Below are 20,938 nucleotides of genomic sequence, written 5' to 3'. Positions count from 1 at the left end.
GGGAACACTGTACTCGGGCAGAGCACCTACATGGATGACAGTTCAATTCTCATACACTGATGAGCCAAAACATTATGATCACCTATTTAAAAGCCCATGCTATCACTCACTGGTCAGGAAGACATCAAGCACAAGGGATTACAAATGGTCCCTAATAATGTTCACAAAGTCCACAGCTGTCACAATGCCTTCGATTACTATTGTGAGTTCCTCAGAAGCTCAGGTGAATGTCCCCGATAACACAATAGTGCTCCCACGGGCCTGTGTCTGTGGCGCACGGCGCAGTGCATGTTTCGAGCAGCTTTTCACACAGACATGACCATCGAACTGATTTAACAATAAGTGGGACTCATCTTACTGGGCAACATGATTTCATTAATCTGTGGGCCAATTTTGATGATCCCGTGCCCACTATAATTATAAATGATGATGTTATTGGCTCAACATGGGAACACATAGGAGTCCTCGGCAGAACACCGTATTCAACACTGTGCACTGAACAGTGTGCTCAGAAACACTTGTGTCTGCACCAGCACTGTATTCTCTCATCAGATCTGCCACAGACTGCTGACTGTCTTGATTTTGAGTGGACAATCCTCTGAGCCCTATGTTCTTATCACCTACTTGTGGTTTCAGCATTGTTCAACCACTTTCCATAGATGCTCACGACAGTAGTGTGCAAGCAGCTGACTGTCTGGGCCGTTTCTGAGAGGTTTACTCTCAGGCACTGGGCCACAACAATCTGGCTTTCATCAAACTCAGTTAATTTGGTGGATTTCTGCATTCGCACCACTTACACCCCATCCTTAGAATGATTCCCCATTTGTCTGTGCTCCACTTTTCCTCTTACCATATCACATACACTCAGCACCACCAGGTGGCAGTGGTCACAATGTTTTGGCTCATCAGTGTACGATGCACGACGACAACCGAGCATCTGATGTGGGTGTCACTGCTGCAGTCTTCAGTCTGGACACTGATTTGATGCAGGTGTCCACGCTGGTCTAGCCTCTTTGTCTCTGCATTAACAACTGCAACCTATACTGACTTGAGTATGCTTATTGTAGTGATTCCTCCTTCTCCCTGTACAATTCTAACTTACTGCACTTCTGTCACGAGGTTAACGAGACTCAGGATGTGAGGTTGATGAGACTCACGATGTGTCCTGTCAACCAATCACTTCTTTTAATCAAGTTGTGTCAGAAATATCTTTATGCCCATTTTCTTCAGTGTGTCCTATTAGATGTTTGATGCACCCATCTAATCTACAGCCTCCTACTGTAGTGCCACATTTCAAAAGCTTGTTCTCTTCTTGTTTCAACTACTTATCATCCACATTCCACTTCTGTGTAAAGCTAGTTGCATCAGATCCCTGCCAACTGCTTATTTGATTACTAATTATCTCATAGATAACTATCCCATTGTGGGACTACACTGCTAGTTCAGAATCTGAGTCATTTTCTTGCATGGATCATAAATTATTTCTCACCAGGTTCACTGTTTATTTTATATAACTGCTGCTCACTTGCAAGTATGACAACAGAACTTATCACAACATTAGTTGAAACAATGAAGAAGAAATAGGTTTGGACTCTCAATTATAGAACAATGGAATGATACAAGACAACGTTATTTGCGATTGGTGCACTTCATACATAGACGTGTTCACTCAAGGGTTAAACTTATATTTTCTGTTAATAAATTCATCTTCATTTTCTTGCTATCATCAGTCCATATTTTGCGCCCTCTCTTCTGTATCTGTGGAAGTCTTTTTCTGCCCTAATAACAAAAATTCATCAACTGCTTTCACTATCTCATTTCCTAACCTAATTCCTTCAGCATTATACAATTATACTGTATTCTGTTGCCCATGTTTTACTTTTGTTCATGTTTGTCTTGTAAGCTGTTTCCAGACACTATCTATTGTGTTCAACTGCTTTTCCTAGTCCTTTACTCTCTGACAGAATTAAAAAAAAAAACTTTTCTTTTATTTCTCCGTCCTGAAAAATATGAAGGGGAAGGTAATGCACCAGATAAAACAAGTGGATCCAGAACTTCCAGCAATGAAAAGTTGGGTTTTTAAATTCCATAAAATTAATGCTTGACCAGTTGAGATCAAAGAAATCAATCAAACAACGGAAACTCACAGTCTGGATATAGTATCATTTGTCAGGGGTTTGATTGCTTACCATCGTACCCTGAAATGAGAGATATTCTACACAAGATCCCACCCACCACTCTTTAAGTGGATTCTGCTGCCCACCCAACCTCCACACCATTCGACCTACATGGGGGGGGGGGGGGAGGGAACGTGTGAGAGAGAAACTGAGAGGTGATGATTTCTCTTTGTTTTTGTTTTCTGGCTACTGATTGTTTTGCATGTTATTACTCTCATACATCTTTCAGTGTTAGATCATTGTGTATAAGCAAAGCAATTACTTGTTAGTGTGTGTGTGTGTGTGTGTGTGCGTGTGTGTGTGTGTGTGTGTGTGTGTGTGTGTGTGTGTGTGTGTGTGTGTGTGTGTGTGTGTCTAACATTGTTTATTTTTAAGAAACCAAATGGAAGATAACTACGTAGAACCAAAAATATTTTGTTGGATATTCGGCTCTTTATATATATCCTCATTCATTTTCTATATGGTTTACTGCTTCTGGTTTAAGACACTAATCACATGCACAAACAACACAATTGAAATGAAGTAACACCCGATATGTATGCAACATACCTAACACACAAGTATGGTTTACATAGGTCAAAACTCTGTGAAAGAACACTGCGCTGAACATCAATGTTACACCTGCCTTTTGCAGCCAAGCAAGTCAGCTACTGCTGAACATTGCATTTCCACTGAACATTCAATACAGTATGAGAAAACAATGATTTTGTCTACAGCAACATCTTTCTGGGACTCCATTGTTAAAGAATCCATATAAATGTGCCTGGTGGAAAATCTGTTGAACCATGACAGCGGCTACCTGCTGGACAGTGCATGGAATCCCGTCATCTCCACAATTTGCTCCAATCGAAAAGGACAGAGTGCGCCGACGGCCGCGGCAAACAGCAATGCCGAGGGCGACTGAGTTCCACTATTCCACCAGTGAGGGTGCTGCCGGCGGGCAGTGTGGTCCATCTATCAAATTTTCGACGCACGCGCAGAACAGTTACAGTGCACTATATATTGCAAAATGGGGGACATTTTCGTCAGTCTGCGACAGCTCACCTGAAGGTGACTGGCAGGTGCCCAGTTGAAATATCATGCAAGGTATTGAATGATGACTTGCTGCAAGCCCCAAATTTGATTGAACTATTAAATATTTCTGATTTCAACTGGAGGCCAGAGAATTTACTATCTTTAATGACCATAAGACTGTCACGTATAGCTTCTGACAAAATAACATGCATTGCTCACCTCTCACCTCAATAACACAACCAATTAGTCTGCATTTCTCAGTTCAGCATAGGTATAAAACAAATTCCTGGAATAGAGATTGTAATGGCCAACTGCCTCTCCCACATCGGCAGCATCACTTGTTCAACAGATTTCACAGAATTTACGGTGGCACAACTATCAGACCACAGACTGTACAACCTGCTCGAAGACTCTGAGTCATCACTCAGACTTCAGATAGTAGAGATTCCCAGCACTAAGAGCAAGCTGTATTCTGATGTGTACAGTGGCAAACCTGCCTTTTCCTACCCAAGGCATGCAGGAGGTGTGCTATCAATGATATACATTTCCTGTGCCATCCAGGAATTTGTGTGGAACGCAATTAGTTGCCAGTCATTTAGTGTAGCCAGGCGTGTAAAAAGACTGGACACCACTTTGAGTCTGATCTATTTGCTCAACTGACTAAATTCTGTGGCACTGTGAATCACAGAATGACAAGCTATCACCTCGCAAGCAATGGGATGATAGAATGCTGGCACAATTCACTGAAAGTAGCCCCGATGTGGCACGATGCAAGCTGGACAATAGAGCTCCCAGTGGTTTTGCTCAGTCTGAGAAACATTAACAAGCCAGATTTGAAACCTTGGCTGCCAAACTTGTGTGTGATAAGTCGTTGCACTTGCCAAGGGAGTTTGTGGTATGGATCCACAGTCCTAGCAGTTATCCAACTTGACAGACAGCGATTTTTATTTGCCAGTTGAGAGAACACATCTCCCCATCTGGTCCCAGCAACTGTCCAGACATGGAAAGGGTCCTACATACACACACATAATGCTATGCTGTGACGGCATCAAATCCTTGTTACATCCACCTTACTCAGGATCACATAAAATGGTGTGATGAGGAGACTGCATGCTCGATATTATCGTTAATGGCAAAACTAATACTGTCACATTAGACTGTGTGAAACCTGCATATCTCTTTCAAGAAGAAATTCCAATTAGGGCAACTCGGCCTCCACAGCAGTAGCAACAAGGCATTTACAAAAGTTATTAGGATTTCTTCCCATTCCATTCACATATGGAGCACGAGAAATGTTTATTTGGATGCCTCTGTGTGTGCAGCAATTATTCCCTTCTGTTAAGTTTGGAAGGTAGGACACGGGGTACTGGCAGAACTGAAGCTGTGAGGACAGGTTGTGAGTCATGCTTGGGTAGTTCAGTCAGTAGAGCACTTGCCCGGGGAAGGAAAAGGTCGCAAGTTCGAGTCTCAGAGCGGAACACAGTTTTAATCTGCCAGGAAGTTTAATAACAAACTTACTTGGCAGCTGCACAAACATGTAAAATAATGAAGCTGCTGAAATTGTATCCAACATCTCACACAAAGAGGTTGCCCACGTACTTACATCAAAGTTCTGACGGAGACGGTCCGGATTAGTGCTCTTAGGTATGGCCGCCACACCGAGTTGTATGATGTAGCGCAATAGCACCTGAGCATTTGTCTTTCCATACTTCTGTGCGATTTGTGAAACCACTGGGTTAGTCAGTTGGTCTCGCTTTGGCTGTCTGAAATTGAAAGAAAAAGTCTGATTGCATGTGGCAGAGGGATGCGAAGTCACAGGGTATTGTTACACAGAATACTAAACACCTGACCACACCCAAGTAGTTATTCAACAACTAGATATGTGCTCATCAAGCCACTGTGCAGAGTACGGCAGACCACACTTTGATTTTATTTAGTTCAGAGCAGCTGAATTACACTGGTTCTCCCATAGACCTGTAGTGTAGAGATCCTCTAGGGTATGGGCTATGTATGTAATACAATAATACTGTAATAAAATACATCCATACATACTATAATAATCTAGGTCCGTATGAATGTGCCACATCTCCTCCTAAACCATTGAGCCAATTTCGACCAGACTTGATACACATATCACTTACTGTCAGGCATCAGTTGCTGTTGGGATAAGAACCACCTACCTATCATAGTTAAGGAAATATGAAGTCATAAACAGTGAGATGTGTGAAATCTACTGCATCATGCATGATGTTTAAATTTATTATTTCTGTGAAGTTAAAATCTTATGGGTTATTAGGCCTCATCACACTTCTTCAGACAATCAATGTTTTAACTCCATTGCTGGTATCTTCTATAGGACATTGGGGTGTCCACAGTAGGCTGGACATTGTCAGAGACCAGTGTTGCCATCTCTTATAAAGCAGAGTTTTTCCACACTTGTGCTGGAGAAATGGGGTATTGGTTAAAAATCTTGGGCTACAAATGGTGGGCCATCGTTATTGGATAGTAAGAGAGGTTTTCCTCATTTTGTTTCCTGAAGGTGCAGGTCGAAGAAGTAAGACACAATGTGTCGAGAATTCTCCGGAAATCTAAACTGCTCAAAATCAACCTATCGGTGCAGAAAAGGAAAGCTCTTAATGAACTCTAAGAGTAATGAAAGCATTGTTGTGACAAAATCAAATATGAAGAGACCTACAGTTGTTATGAAGGTGTGGAGTAGTGCAAGAAGAAGGAACAGCTATTAGCTGATCCTACATACCACAAGTTAAAAAATGATGAGATGAACAGAATCATTTGGAAACTGAAAAATCTGATATCAGACCCCAGAATGTGTAGCTCTATTACAAAGAATCTAATGCCTCGAATACCTGGCTTACCCATAATATATGGACAACCCAAGTTACACAAAGAATCATCTCCTTCGAGACCTATAATGAATTTGATTAATTCACCAACTTACTTTCTTGCAAGTTATTTGTCTTGAAAACTGATACATCTAGTTGTAAAAGCAAATATTTTCATCAAATATTTGAGACAAGTTTTTCAAATTATACACACAGTCAGGGTAACAGCAAGTGACTTTCCTGTTAGCTTTGATGTGACATTGTTATTTACTAACTTCCTAGTATCAGATTTGCTGTCTTGTGCTACCAGTGCATGTGAACGGGAGTGTGCTGGATGTAGTTTTGCTGCGTATGTGTACTTAGGTTAACCACCAACTGTATCAGTGTGGGCTGGCCACTAGAGGCCACCTGTGCGAAGCGTGCACACAGCTTAGTCTCCGTCCCACTGTCTACTGGCATCTCGCATCTACTTGTGCACAGAACAGCGCCGGCTTGATCTTTTTAAAGCTCACATCAATTGTTCTGTTGTTCTGTGAATCACTTATGTTGCAGCTTCTGTATGATTTTTTTGTCTTGCAACATGTGGAGTCATGAGAGACTTATTTCCGTTATTGTTCATAGTTTTATGAATAAAGACATATCTCTGTTACTTGGATCAGTTTCATGTATTAGCTGGTTACTACACAATGGGCAACATGTTTAGAAAAATTTCCACATGTGCAACTTTTAGGTGCGATTTTGTCAGGTTTAGTCATTATGGACGCCGTGCTACCAGCCCTGATTGAACAGCTTACTTCAGCAGTGACTACTTCGCCGGCTTCCCTTAACAGACAGGGTACTATTCCCCCCGTCTGTCCACCCACTTTTCCTCCATATGATGATTCGGCCGAGGATTTGGTAGCTTACAAAAAAAGACTCAGATAGCCTTTTTTGGCTTTCGATGTTGCAGCCTCAAATTTGTGCATTCTGTTGTGGATTCCACCTAAGGTGCATCAATTACTGTGTCAGCTTGCCCCTTTACAAGAACCGGGATCTGTTTCTTTTGATCACATGTGCAGTTTACTGTCCAAATACCATCGAAAATGAACATGTCATACCAACAATACTGCAAGAAACCAAAACAGTCGTACAGGGCCCAGGCAGCTGAAATTCATGGCCTTAACTGTAAGTGTTTCATCTTTTAGCTGACCATAAACACTTGGTTTCCTTGTTTAAGCCTTACACCTCCTTGACTGACAAAGCAGCACACAGTCTACAGTGCTTACAGTGCTGCTGGGTGCTGTTTTTGTCTCACTACAATTACATAATCCATTTTTGACCTATGTCTAACCAGGCCAATGTGGATGCCCCATCCCGGCTTCCTGTGAGTCCCGATCCTAACAGTGATCGTTAAGAAGTGCTTTGCTTCCCTCTTGATATTGAATCGCAGACCTCAGTTGAGAGTTTGCCAATTACAAGCTGACATGTAGCAGCTGCATTTGCAGTTCACCCAATTCTCTATCAGGTGGTTCAGTTTTTTCAATAGGGTTGTCCAAATAAGTGACCAGGTCAGGCTTCAGGCCACCAGCACAACTATTTTTCCTTACAGTATTACCTCACTGTTTTTGATCGTGTTCTGTTGTTGTCCATGGAAGAATTCTCTCCCAGAGTTGGAATTCCTGTCATGTTCCAGTGCAAGATTCTACACCTTCTCCTCCAAGGCCATTGGGGAGTTCTGCACACTAAACTGTTAGCTAGGAGGCATCTTTTTTGGCAAGGGATTGCTAGTGAAATTGTCTGTTTTGTCCCTGCTTGTGAGCAGTGTGCTGACAACAGGCAGCTCACAGAGTGTCTCTGGCCCCCTGGCCCACTCGACGCCAGCATTCTGAATGCATTTGTGTAGACTTTGCTGATCCTTTCTCGAATCCTATTGACTCTTGATTCTGGATCCATTTTCCTGGATTCTATCCATTCCCTATTGTGCATCAATGTCAGTGTCATTAGCTCTTGAGGATTTTTTTCTATTGTGGGGTTGCCTTGTACCTTAGTTTCTGATAATGGTCCCCAGTTCATTTCTCACACTGTTCAATGGTTTTGTTCCCTTCAAAGCATTCGTCAATCAAATGTTGAGGTGGAACAACTAGTGCTTACATTCAAATCCCAAATGACAAAGTTTGTTGAGGATCCTCCACTACACAATGCCCTTCTCTGTTTTCTGAGCACCTATTATTTCATGCCTATGGGGGGGTGGGGGGGGGGGGGGTGGAGCCCAGCTGAGTTGCTTCACCCCGGCAGCATCCAGCAGCCATGCATGCTCCCCCACCTTATGCAGCCTACACCACAACTGCTGCAGTTGGTTTGTCCAGCTGCTTTGCACCTGGATTGCCAGTGTAGGCAAGAGTATTTGGTCGCCGAACACATAGGATACCAGCCACTGTTGTCCGTTGCCAGGGATGCCGTCTTTGTCATGTTCATATGGCCAATATGCTGGTGGCGCACCACTTTGATCAGTTACAACCCCGCCTGTTGCCAGAAGCTACAGCTTCACAGGTGTGGCCCCATCACCGCAGCCTGCCCTGCTGCCTCGAGTGTCCGTCTGTGGCACACTGTGCACTTAGATCAGCCAGCAACTGTGCCAGCGCAGGCCAGCCCAATTGTCTTGCAGGTATATTCTTGATTTCATTAGGCAGTTATGACCAAATATTGGTCCTAGTCTGGAGTAGTTCTTCTTGGTCGACTATACAGTAGAGTCCCACAGACTCTGTGCTCAATAAACGGGCAGTCCAGGTAACTCTGTTACCCTCTGGTGGGGCAGAAGAACCCTTTGTCCTGCATCACATCCCACTGATTTCCTAACAGCATTTTGTAAGTTGATGTGAGTGAATATTGTACAGAGCATTTCCAAACTTTTAGGTGCTTTACAGTATAGTACTCTGTGATGGCAAGTTTTGTTAAAATAAAACAAGTTAACTTATCTATGGAGCAAAATTTGGGCACTTTTAGACTGGAAAACGGAGAAAGTGTTAATGCAGTGGTTAAGAACTTGGGAGTCACCACAAGTATGAGTGGAAATTGGAAGAAGAAGTGCATAGAAATCGAGCCTTGGTGTGGTAAGCAAATTTCCGTAGAAATATTGAAAGAAAGGAAAAGTATGAAGGAAAGTGAGTTTAATGAGGTGAATGGGCACTTTACATTTGGTTTCAACAAAGAAGAGAACAAGGCATGCCAGTTAGTGGGCTGGTCTTGCAAGAGAAGGCTTAAAATTTTATAAAGAATTATAAAATGACAAAAATCATAAATTTGGCACAAGTAACGGGCAGCTTGATTGCTGGAAAAGAAAGCTATGGAGTCCAATAGTTTAATATTTGTGGAAAAACTATCTGGTAACATGGAGGGTACATCTCAGTTTAAGGAAAAGTTTCACAAATGTGCTGAAGTTGAAGGTTTGGTTGGAGAGCAATTGTACAATTCCAGTCAGAGTTAAACGATAATCTGTTACCACCCACAAGTCTTGCTTTCAACAAAGAACAGTCACCCCACACTTTTAAGAGAAGCAAGGAGAGGGTCAGAATCCTAGCATGCTGTACTGCAACAGGTGACCACAAATTAAAACTTAGTCTCATTGGAAAATCATTTCAGCACAATAAAATGGATAAACTTTCAGTTTGGTACTGGAACCAGTCAAATAACCAGATTAATGGTACAATTTTCAAAGAATGGTTTCCTGAAGTATTTGTCCCATTGGTTGAGCAGATTTTAACATTTAAAAACCTGCCAAGGAAGGCTATTCTGATTTTGGACAATGCATCTTCACACTCAGTCATCAAAGAGTTAAAAAATGGGGGCACACGAGCTCTGTTTTTACCACCCAATGTCACAGTGTTATGCCAGTCCACGGACTGAAGAGTTTTGGTTAGTCTTGAGAGAAGACGTTGGTGTAAGCTGTTATTCCCCTTCTTTCTACAAACAATGATAGTCAAGGTCTTATCCAGAAGTTAAAGAATATTGACCTATGGGATATTGTTGAAAGGATGATGGACTCCTGGAATGAGTTAAGAGTCACTAACACTAGTTCATTCCTGGAGGAAACTCATCAATCATGAAGATAATGAATTCATAATCAACCTCATGAACAAAGTTCCTGAATGTGAAGAAGCAGATGAAAATGAAGTTGAAGAATAGTTCAAGAATGGTATTGAGCAAGGCATTATGCTCGATTCACAAATTACTGCTGCTGTCACAATTAACAAAGAAATCCACAAAAATCATGAAGACATTTTTGTTCAAGACTCTTCCATACAACACACTAAAATATCACATAGTGAGGGCCTAAATACTGTCAAAACTGTCCTTCAGTATTTTGAACAACAAGATGTGTCGGTAATAGAGTTACTGTTCCTTCATCATCTCCAAGATGAAGCATCAAGATCCAGAGCGCAGAGTGGAAAACAAAAGGACATCATGCAGTCCTTTAAAAAAAAATTTAGCCAGTTTTTTAAAAGTAGGCTAGTTGTTTTTCAGTAGAGAAAGCTTTATGCCTGCATAAAGAAATTTTCTGAAGTCTGTTTTATCAGGCAAATTACTTTATTCCTTAATTTTTATTAGTAAAGGCTCTGTTTTTGTGTTGTTGTGGTCTTCATTCCTCAGACTGATTTGATGCAGCTCTCCATGCTAATCTATCCTGTGCAAGTTCCTTCATCTCCCAGTACCTACTGCAACCTACATCCTTCTGAATCTGCTTAGTGTATTCATCTCTTGGACTGCCTCTACGATTTTTACCCTCCACGCTGCCCTTCAATGCTAAATTTGTGATCCCTTGATGCCTCAGGACATGTCCTACCAACCAATCCCTTCTTCTAGTCAAGTTGTGCCACAAACTTCTCTTCTCCCCAATCCTATTCAAAATCTCCTGATTAGTTACGTGATCTACCCACCTAATCTTCAACATTCTTCTGTAGCACCACATTTCAAAAGCTTCTATTCTCATCTTGTCCAAACTATTTATTGTCCATGTTTCACTTCCATACATGGCTACACTCCATACAAATACTTTCAGAAACGACTTCCTGACACTTAAATCTATACTCGATGTTAACAATTTTTCTTCTTCAGAAACACTTTCCTTGCCATTGCCAGTCTACATTTTATATCCTCTCTACTTCGACAATCATCAGTTATTTTGCTCCCCAAATAGCAAAACTCCTTTACTACTTTAAGTGCCTCATTTCCTAATCTAATTCCCTCAGCAATAACCTGACATAATTCGACTACATTCCATTATCCTTGTTTTGCTTTTGTTGATGTTCATCTTATATCCTCCTTTCAAGACACTGTCCAGTCTGTTCAACTGCTCTTCCAAGTCCTCTGCTGTCTCTGACAGAATTACAATGTCATCGGCGAACCTCAAAGTTTTTATTTCTTCTCCATGGATTTTAATACCTACTCCTAACTTTTCTTTTGTTTCCTTTACTGCTTGCTCAATATACAGATTGAATAACATCGGGGCAGGCTACAACCCTGTCTCGCTCCCTTCCCAACCACTTATTCCCTTTCATGCCCCTCGACTCTTATAACTGGTTTCTGTACAAATTGTAAATAGCGTTTCGCTCCCTGTATTTTACCCCTGCCACCTTTAGAATTTGAAAGAGAGTATTCCAGTCAACATTGTCAAAAGCTTTCTCTATGTCTACAAATGCTAGAAACTTAGGTTTGCCTTTCCTTAATCTTTCTTCTAATATAAGTCGTGTTCCAACATTTCTACAGAATCCAAACTGATCTTCGCTGTATTTGGCTTCTACCAGTTTTTCCATTCGTCTGTAAATAATTTGTGTTAGTATTTTGCAGTTGTGACTTATTAAACTGATAGTTGGGTAATTTTTACATCTGTCAACACCTGTTTTCTTTGGGATTGGAATTATTATATTCTTCTTGAAGTCTGAGGGTATTTATCGCCTGTCTCATACATCTTGCTCACCAGGTGGTAGAGTTTTGTCATGACTGGCTCTCCTAAGGCCGTCAGTAGTTCTAATGGAATGTTGTCTAATCCCGGGGTCTTGTTGCGACTCAGATCTTTCAGTGCTCTGTCAAACTCTTCACGCAGTATCATTATCTCCCATTTCATCTTCATCTACATCCTCTCCCATTTCCATAATATTGTCCTCAAGTACATCGCCTTTGTATAGACCCTCTATATACTCCTTCCACCTTTCTGCTTTCCCTTCTTTGCTTAGAACTGGGTTTCCATCTGTGCTGTTGATATTCATACAAGTGGCTCTCTTTTCTCCAAAGGTCTCTTTAATTTTCCTGTAGGCTGTATGTGTCTTACCCCTAGTGAGATAAGCCTGTACGTTCTTACATTTGTCCTCTAGCCATCCATGCTTAGCCATTTTGCACTTCCTGCCGATCTCATTTTTGAGAGGTTGTATTCATTTTTGCCTGCTTCATTTACTGCATTTTTATATTTTCTCCTTTCATCAATTAAATTCAATATTTCTTCAGTTACCCAAGGATTTCTACTAGCCCTCGTCCTTTTACCTACTTGATCCTCTGCTGCCTTCACTACTTCATCCCTAAGAGCTACCCATTCGTCTTCTACTGTATTTCTTTCCCCCATTCCTGTCAATTGTTACCTTATGCTGTCCCTGGAACTCTGTACAACCTCTGGTTTAGTCAGTTTATCCAGGTCCCATCTCCTTAAATTCCCACCTTTTTGCACTTTCTTCAGTTTTAATCTACAGTTCATAACCAATAGATTGTGGTCAGAGTCCACATCTGCCCCTGGAAATGTCCTACAATTTAAAACCTGGTTCCTAAATCCCTGTCTTACCATTATATAATCTATCTGATACCTTTTAGTATCTCCAGTATTCTTCCATGTATACAATCTTGTTTTATGATTCTTGAACCATGTGTTACCTATGGTTAAGTTGTGCTATGTACAAAATTCTAACAGACGGCTTCCTCTTTCATTTCTTAGCCCCAATCCATATTCACCTACTATGTTTCCTTCTCTCCCTTTTCCTACTGTCGAATTTCAGTGGCCCACGACTAATAAATTTTCATCTCCCTTCACTATCTGAACAATTTCTTTATCTCATCATATATTTCTTCAATTTCTTCGTCATCTGCAAAGGTAGTTGGCATATAAACTTGTACTACTGTAGTAGGCATGGGCTTCGCGTCTATCTTGGCCACTATAATACGTTCACTATGCTGTTTGTAGTAGCTTACCCGCACTCCTATTTTTTTAATTCATTATTAAATCTACTCCTGCATTACCCCTATTTGATTTTGTATTTATAACACTGTATTCACCTGACCAGATGTCTTGTTCCTCCTGCCACCGAACTTCACTAATTCCCACTATATCTAACTTTAACCTATCCATTTCCCTTTTTAAATTTTCTAACCTACCTGCCCAATTAAAGGATCTGGCATTCCATGCTCCGATCTGTAGAATGCCAGTTTTTTTTCTGCTGATAACGACGTCCTCTTTAGTAGTCCCCACCCGGAGATCCGAATGGGGCACCATTTTACCTCCGGAATATTTTACCCAAGAGGACGCCATCATCATATAACCATACAGCAAAGCTGCATGCCCTCGGGAAAAATTACGGCTGTAGTTTCCCCTTGCTTTCAGCCGTTTGCAGTACCACAGCAGCAAGGCCGTTTTGGTTAATGTTACAAGGCCAGATCAGTCAATCATCCAGACTGTTGCCCCTGCAACTACTGAAAAGGCTGCTGCCCCTCTTCAGGAACCACATGTTTGTCTGGCCTCTCAACAAATACCGTAAAGTAAAGGCTCTATGCCTTCATAAAGTAATTTTCCTTCATTTAAGAATAAATTTAAATACTTCTAGGTTACATATATATACAATTTATGTATTAGGTATTTCTTTAAGTTTATTTGGGCAATTTGTTTGATTTATAGTATTATTTGTAAACTGTTATATTCTCAAGCAACAAATAAAAGTATTTTATGACAGAAAAATCATAATTATTCTTTTTTAATACCTTTCCTGATAACTTGGCCTACAGTGAACACCTCCAGTATCTCAAAAGCATCGCCAAAGCCTCAAAGTGACACTTTGTGGCACGTCCAAAGATACTGACGTTTCAGTATGTGTCTGGCCCCTACCAGGTGGCAAAGTATTCCAGCCTACGAGACAGGGTCCCAGTGGCATCTCTGTGGTGTTACATTCTCAACTTCACTAAGAGACTATGTTATGGTCACTATGGATGGATAAACAAGACTGAGACATGAGTGTTCTCGTGCACTGTTCATGTTCATCTTTCGATTATGCCACTATTCGCAGCACAGAGTATTGCTCTCCTATGCAGAACAAATTATCAGGGTTCACAGGTAAATATTTACATTGACATTGGGTGATTGCTCACCTTCTCTCCTTTAACTTTCATGTTTTCATGATTATACTTGATTTGGGGCACTAGTATACTTTATTTACCACATCATGTGTCCACAATGCCAGTAGGCAGCATTCAGTCTCACAGTATGTATTTACAACGTTTTGCCTAATTAGGTGCTCTACAAATACTAAGAAAAAGTTGCAGATGTGGCTAGGAAGAGATGTCTAGCCTAGAACAGACTTGTCCACAGCTGCATCCCAACAGTTCAGCCAGAGTATGCACAACTACTGGTCGAACACAAGAACTGACTCCAAACACAATACTACTGTCAGCTGATTCTGTTAAGAAATTCATTGATGGAGTAGGAGTTAGCCATAAATAAATCCTTCAGGCAGTTCTTAATCTGCACTTTGCTAGAAGCTAAGCATTTCATTGTTTTCTGACAAGTTATTGTAAAGTTATCCTGATTAATGGACACTTTTCTAGATTGAGGAGAATTGGACACTATATAGGAAATGTCGGTAGACTTGGGCAAATTTTCCATTTTGTTTAATGAACGGCAGTCCTCTGTAAATGCAGATGAATGACAGAAAGTACCCATAACAAAGAGGAAGAACCAGTATTATCCAGCTACAAGGTAAATAATGGACATCTGGGGAACAACACATTGTTGAAGTATTCACGAGGATGCTAATATGTGATGTGATACGTGACTGACACATAAAATAGTTAGTGGGGACTAACGTCCTGCCCTTGAATTGCATGGGTAGCAATAAGTACGACTGAAACCATAGAAGCAACACAGACCAGGAAAGTTCTCTGAGGGCTCCATTTAATCAATGAACACTGTCACAGTACAGCTAATTTGCACGAAGTGTTTATAAATTGTGGACAGAAACATTCCTCACAAATCAGCACAAAGCAGAGAGAAGCATCAGAGGCACCCGAGGCAGAGTTTATGTACAGGGTGTGGCATAATTGGTAGCAAAATCTGAAATTGGTGAAAGCTGGGCACATAAGATAACAGAAGCAAAAGCACTGAAGTAAACATGAGTCTGCAAATGAGATGTTTGTGAGGTTATTGCAAGTGTTTGGCTATAAGGCATCACATTTCAGTCCCAAATATTGTCCTGGTTACTACGAATTTACATGAAACATAAACCTTTTGACCATATGTAACTTAGCTCATATTTTACCTGTGGCCTACTTTAACAAGAAATATAGTACTACTTCAGCACATTACATGGCACAATTAACTGTACATCCATACACACTAAAGGAGGTTTTCCATGTGCTGTCCACAAATTACTTCATTCACAGAGTTTCTCTTTTCTATATCACACACAATTTTGTGCTTTTCTTTTCAGTTTGATACATAAAAATTTTGACCACATTTAGCAATTTTGGTTACTTCCATGGCAAATTTCCTGAAATATACCAATTTACTAGTAAGTTTTCTTGACACTTAACATAGAACTTCTGCAGTAAAAAAGTGTCTAATGCTTAACACATCAAGATAAAATAAGTTGATAATTTTTGTATGTCTGTCCCAGATCTTTCAATGGAAAGTGAAATAATTTGTAAATTATAGAGTTTAAAAAGTGACATTATTAAACTAAAGATACATAACAAAAATTTTATATTTTTATTATTTCTACTCAGTTTAATACACAGCACATTTGTATTTAGGCTAGAAAGATACAATAGGTGAATTCCTTTCTGCTTTCACTACAAGCTTTTAAAAATCTCAGGAATTAGCTAAAATGGAAATTGTTTCTTCTTTTAATATTCAGTACTGGAATAAGATTAAGAAACTTATATGCGTTAGAGAAGATTGTCTACGTAAAAGTTATTTTAAAAGAGAAAACAACCTTTTACACAATCACTAGACTTAGCCTAAAATCGTACCGAGAGCCCAAGGACAGGGACCTGATGCCTGAGGGACATGAGAGAGGACATGCGAGTACCAAAATAATTTGTGACTTGGATGGGAAAATGTTCTCCAGATGGTTCTTTTTCTGCTCTTCTTACGTATCCATGAATGACCACTGGCTTGTCAAAAACTGTTAGGGCAGTATGAAGTGCTCGTGAGATACTGTTGTACAAAATGTAAGAAAATAAAGTGTTACATTGTTACATACTTGCTAGCATCCACAGTGTTCGGTGTGAGACCAGGAGGCCGCGCGCCTGGTGACCCCAGCGGGATGTAGGCACAGACGGTGATGTCAAGGGCCCGGCAGAAGGCGCGCAGCTGGCTCTGCTGGAAGTAGACGTGTAGCTCCACCTGCAGGTTGGCGGGTTTGATGCGTGCCGACTGCCACACGCGCTTAACCTGCCTCGCGTTGAAGTTAGACAGCCCGATAGACCGAGTGCGGCCTGCATCCACCTGTGCCTCCATCGCCTGAGAAGAATAAAGTGACACTGAATGTAAAGAAAATAAATGGGGAATTTCAGTTTTGAGAGTGAAAATGACACAGTAGATGGCACCTCTGTAGACAGTGTAACAAATGCAAATTTATAGGAACGAATATTGATTCTCAGCTGAATTGGTGTGGACACACAGACTTACTTGCAAACAGAATGTCAGCCACATGTTATGCCCTCAGAGTCCTGTCATCAGTGTGTAAAAGCCAGTTTCTTTTATTTAGATACTAATTATACATACAATCAGGCTCTTAGCTATGGATTTCTTTACTGGGGGACAAATGCACAAGATATGAACACAGTTTTCAAACTACTGGTACATAAAAGAACAACAAGAATATTAACCAAAATTATTATTCGAGCTCATCATCAAGATCTGTTCAAAATATTGATGATTTTAACTATACCATGTGCAGACAGTTATTAATCATTTGTACACATCTACATAAATCCTTTTAAATACTGTATAAACAACTCTGCCCATGACCATGGAAAAATATCTAAATTAACTAATATTCGCCAAGAGAGAATAAAATAAAATTTGAAACAACATTTTCTACCAAGGAATAAAACTGTACAATAAATTGCCCTAGGAGATTCAAGAGATTAGTGAAACTTATTAAAAGGCAGTTAAAAATACCTTTTAAGGAATACATTCTATACAGTGAACATTTACTTGGCTAACACAGGGTAGAGGTTTGGCAAAATATTAATGGAAGTACATAATAATAGCGACAATAAAACATCTGTCATGTCTCGTAACATCTTGACACTGTGTTTCTTCCTTCTTTTCCCTTTTTCTCCTGGAAACCCTTTCTCCCAAAGCTATGCAATGTACAATACTAATACCTTACTCTCTTTCTGAACTTAACATTTTACTCATTATAGAGGGATGCTGACAGTTTTTCAGGCTAGCAAATCGGGCATTACAGTAAAATGCAAACCAAACACTGCTGTTATGGTCCTGATGTCAGATGATAGAGCATGCAGTCTTACACTGTGAAAAAATCTATGTACAATGTGTGTTGCATGTGCAGTGACTGGTAGAGAGAAATGAATGAATAGTGCAGCACTAGCATTTTACATTATTACATAATTTCTTTACAAAAGTACACAGAGGTGACATATGTCATGAGGTAGCAATACGCACATTCACTGATGGTAGTATTGTCCCATACACAAGGTATGAAAAGGTAATGCATTGGCAGAGCTGGTACTCAGGTGGTACATGCAAAAAACTTTCTGAGTTGATTTATGACCGCACAATGGGAATTAACAGACTTTGAACACAGAATGGTAGTTGAAACTAGAAGCATGGGACATTCCACTTCAGAAATTGTTAGGGAATTCAATGTTCTGAGATCCCCAATGTCAAGAGTGTGCCAAGGATACCAACAATGAGGCATTACCTCTCACCACGGACAACACAGTGTTGATGTCCTTCACTTAGCGACCAGGAGCAGTGGCCTTTGTGTGAAGCTGCCAGTGCTCACAGACAAACAACACTGTGTGAAATAACCACAGAAATGTGGGATGTACAATGAATATATCCGTTAGGGCAGTGCAGTAAAATTTGGCGTTAATGGGCTACGGCGGCAGACGAATGGTGCAAGTGCACAACATCACCTGCAGTGCCTCTCCTGTGCTCGTGACCATATCGATTGGACCCTGGACGACTGGAAAATTGTGGCCTGGTCAGATGAATCCCAGTTTCAGTTGGTAAGAGCTGATGATAGGGTTCAAGTGTGGCGCTGACCCCATGAAACCAGGGACCCAGGTTGCCAACAAGGCATTGTGCAAGATGGTGGTGGCTCCATGATGTTGGGAGCCGTGCTTACATGGAATGGACTCAGTCCTCTAGTCCAGCTAAACTGATCATTGACTGGACATGATTATGTTTCGCTACTTGGAGACCTTTCATTTCTCAGATTTTCAAATCTCATCTGGTGCACTCCTCATCAATCAATCTTTCCTTTTCATCCCATCCAGTATGTCTCCCCTGACCCAGGGTTCTGGATGGCTTTTCCAAACTGTACCCCTTTTCCAAAACCTCTCTAGTCTTATTCCTTCAACTCTTATGCTGTAAGAAAGAGCCACTTGCTCCTAAATTATGCAAAAGTCAAACCTGTTTGTGCTTGCCTGCACATGTTTGTGTGTGTGTGTGTGTGTGTGTGTGTGTGTGTGTGTGTGTGTGTGTGTGTGTGTACTCTACTGCTGGTGTTTGGTGAATAGATTTTTTTATTTTTTTTATCTATCCATTTACATTATATTGTCAAAAATGGATTATTTTTGTTGTTTTAATGTTAAGATAAGATGAATATACTGAATTATGATTACAGAAATTTACTTATATGATGAAATATGATCACTGTCTAGGGGTTTTTGAGGTGTTCAGGTCATATTTTCAAAACTACAGTATGAAACACAAACTTGCAGCACCTGTAACTTATGTTATCCAAAATTTTTGAGGTCATTTTCACATCAATTAATACAACATTTTGTTTCAACTTGAGTAATTATATGCAAATTTTCTCAACAACTTTACTAGAAACACCCTCATAACTTTATCTGATTGTGGCCAAGTAACAACAGCAGCTGTAACTAATTTTCTTGGCCTTGCACCAGTATACCACAACTAAAAAATTCATTATATTAAAAATCTCAGCAGAATTCATACTCTTCAGAGTTATAATGGGAAATTATATGTTCACAAAAAATTGACTTGGGCAGTAGGTTTTACATTATTTGTTTCCTAACAACTTCTCTTCTATACAAAAGTTCATAAAGAATTAAATAATAACAATTTTTTTGAATTACACAAATTTCTATTAAATTATGCAATTATTTTGTTACTAACATTTCTGCATGTTTCCACTTTAAAATTAAATGTTTTGATTCAACTTATTACTTTTTAAATTATGTTATACATTACTAACTACAAGTAAGTTTACCATTTCAATAGTCAGTCTTGATATTTTACACTGTAACTTCTAAATAATAATTTCAGACAAAAACTGTATTACAATATTGAACTACTATTCTTTTGAAATCGACAATTTTGTTTTAAGAAAATGCAGATGCATAAATATATTATTTCAATTCATTCAAATCTACACCTGAATAAGCTGAAATAATGGACTCAGATATACATCTAATTAACTGTGAAGAAAGCGATGTGGTAGAATGGAGAAATATAACAGAAAAATTAAGAAAGACAATAAATTAATCCAAAAGACAAACTTTCAACAATCTCACTGAAAACAGAAAACCTACAGAAAGTCAGTGGCAATGATCATAAATTCATTAGAAAACTTGAGAAGCTCTGTATTATATACAGACTGTATACAAATCAAAATAAAGGAAAAGCAAATTATATTCTCAATTTAAAGATATACCTAAATAGTTCAAAAAGAAAGAGAAAATCATGAAGCTTCTACACAGGAAATCATATTGAGATACATCTAATAAATTATTAAATGATGATTTTACTTTAGAGAACAGCTTGCACAAGTCATTTCAAGTTTAAAAGATAGGAAGAAAGGTGGATCAGACAACATCATGTCTGAGTTCTCAGAACATCTTGGTCCCGTTGCAGTGGAAACATTATTGAAATTAATTAACCAAACATGGAAATCACACATACCAGCCTTATTCAAAGAGACTTATCATTATACTAAACTAAAACCAGGGAAACCAGCAGATAATTGGGACAATTACAGACCCATATCTATAACAATCAAAATAGCAGGAAATTATGGACAAGATTGTAAATTCTTGATTGAAACGGAGACCTTCTTTCTGTGAACTAACAAAGATTTTGAAAAATCCATTCACCCACCAATCAAATTTTAAACTTCTCATGAGAAATAAAAGATGCCTTGACTAACAAGAAATCTTCCCTGGTATTACTTGTGGATTTTAATGGAACCAATGTTAATACATGGAGGGCAAAATTTCTAGAGAAACTGAAAGATGTAAACATTTGTGGGAAAATATTGCACTGGATATGTGACCACACAAGGAATGTTATACCAAACTAAGATGAACCATGCATTAACTAAATATGTATAACAAATCCAAGAAGGGAGTTCCTCAAAGTGCAGTGACCAGTGAAAATTATTCAGTACTTTCATC

General features: G+C 39.7%; 1 protein-coding gene across 2 annotated transcripts in view; it reads right to left on the bottom strand.

The window, feature by feature from the left end:
- Nucleotides 1-20,938, bottom strand: part of LOC126291661 (1,5-anhydro-D-fructose reductase-like) — a 159,247-nt gene that overhangs the window by 100,520 nt on the left and 37,789 nt on the right. For both annotated transcript variants that reach the window (XM_049985238.1, XM_049985237.1), the window contains exons 4-5: nucleotides 16,522-16,781; nucleotides 4,795-4,954 (exon numbers count right to left, since the gene is read on the bottom strand). In XM_049985238.1, coding sequence (XP_049841195.1) covers nucleotides 4,795-4,954; nucleotides 16,522-16,781 — 420 coding nt within the window. The remainder of the gene's footprint in view (nucleotides 1-4,794; nucleotides 4,955-16,521; nucleotides 16,782-20,938) is intronic.

Source organism: Schistocerca gregaria, chromosome 9 (genome assembly GCF_023897955.1).
Source record: "Schistocerca gregaria isolate iqSchGreg1 chromosome 9, iqSchGreg1.2, whole genome shotgun sequence".
Classification (NCBI taxonomy): Eukaryota; Metazoa; Arthropoda; class Insecta; order Orthoptera; family Acrididae; genus Schistocerca; species Schistocerca gregaria.
Note: the sequence above shows the minus strand (reverse complement) of the source record. Positions and strands in the feature narration are given on the sequence as shown.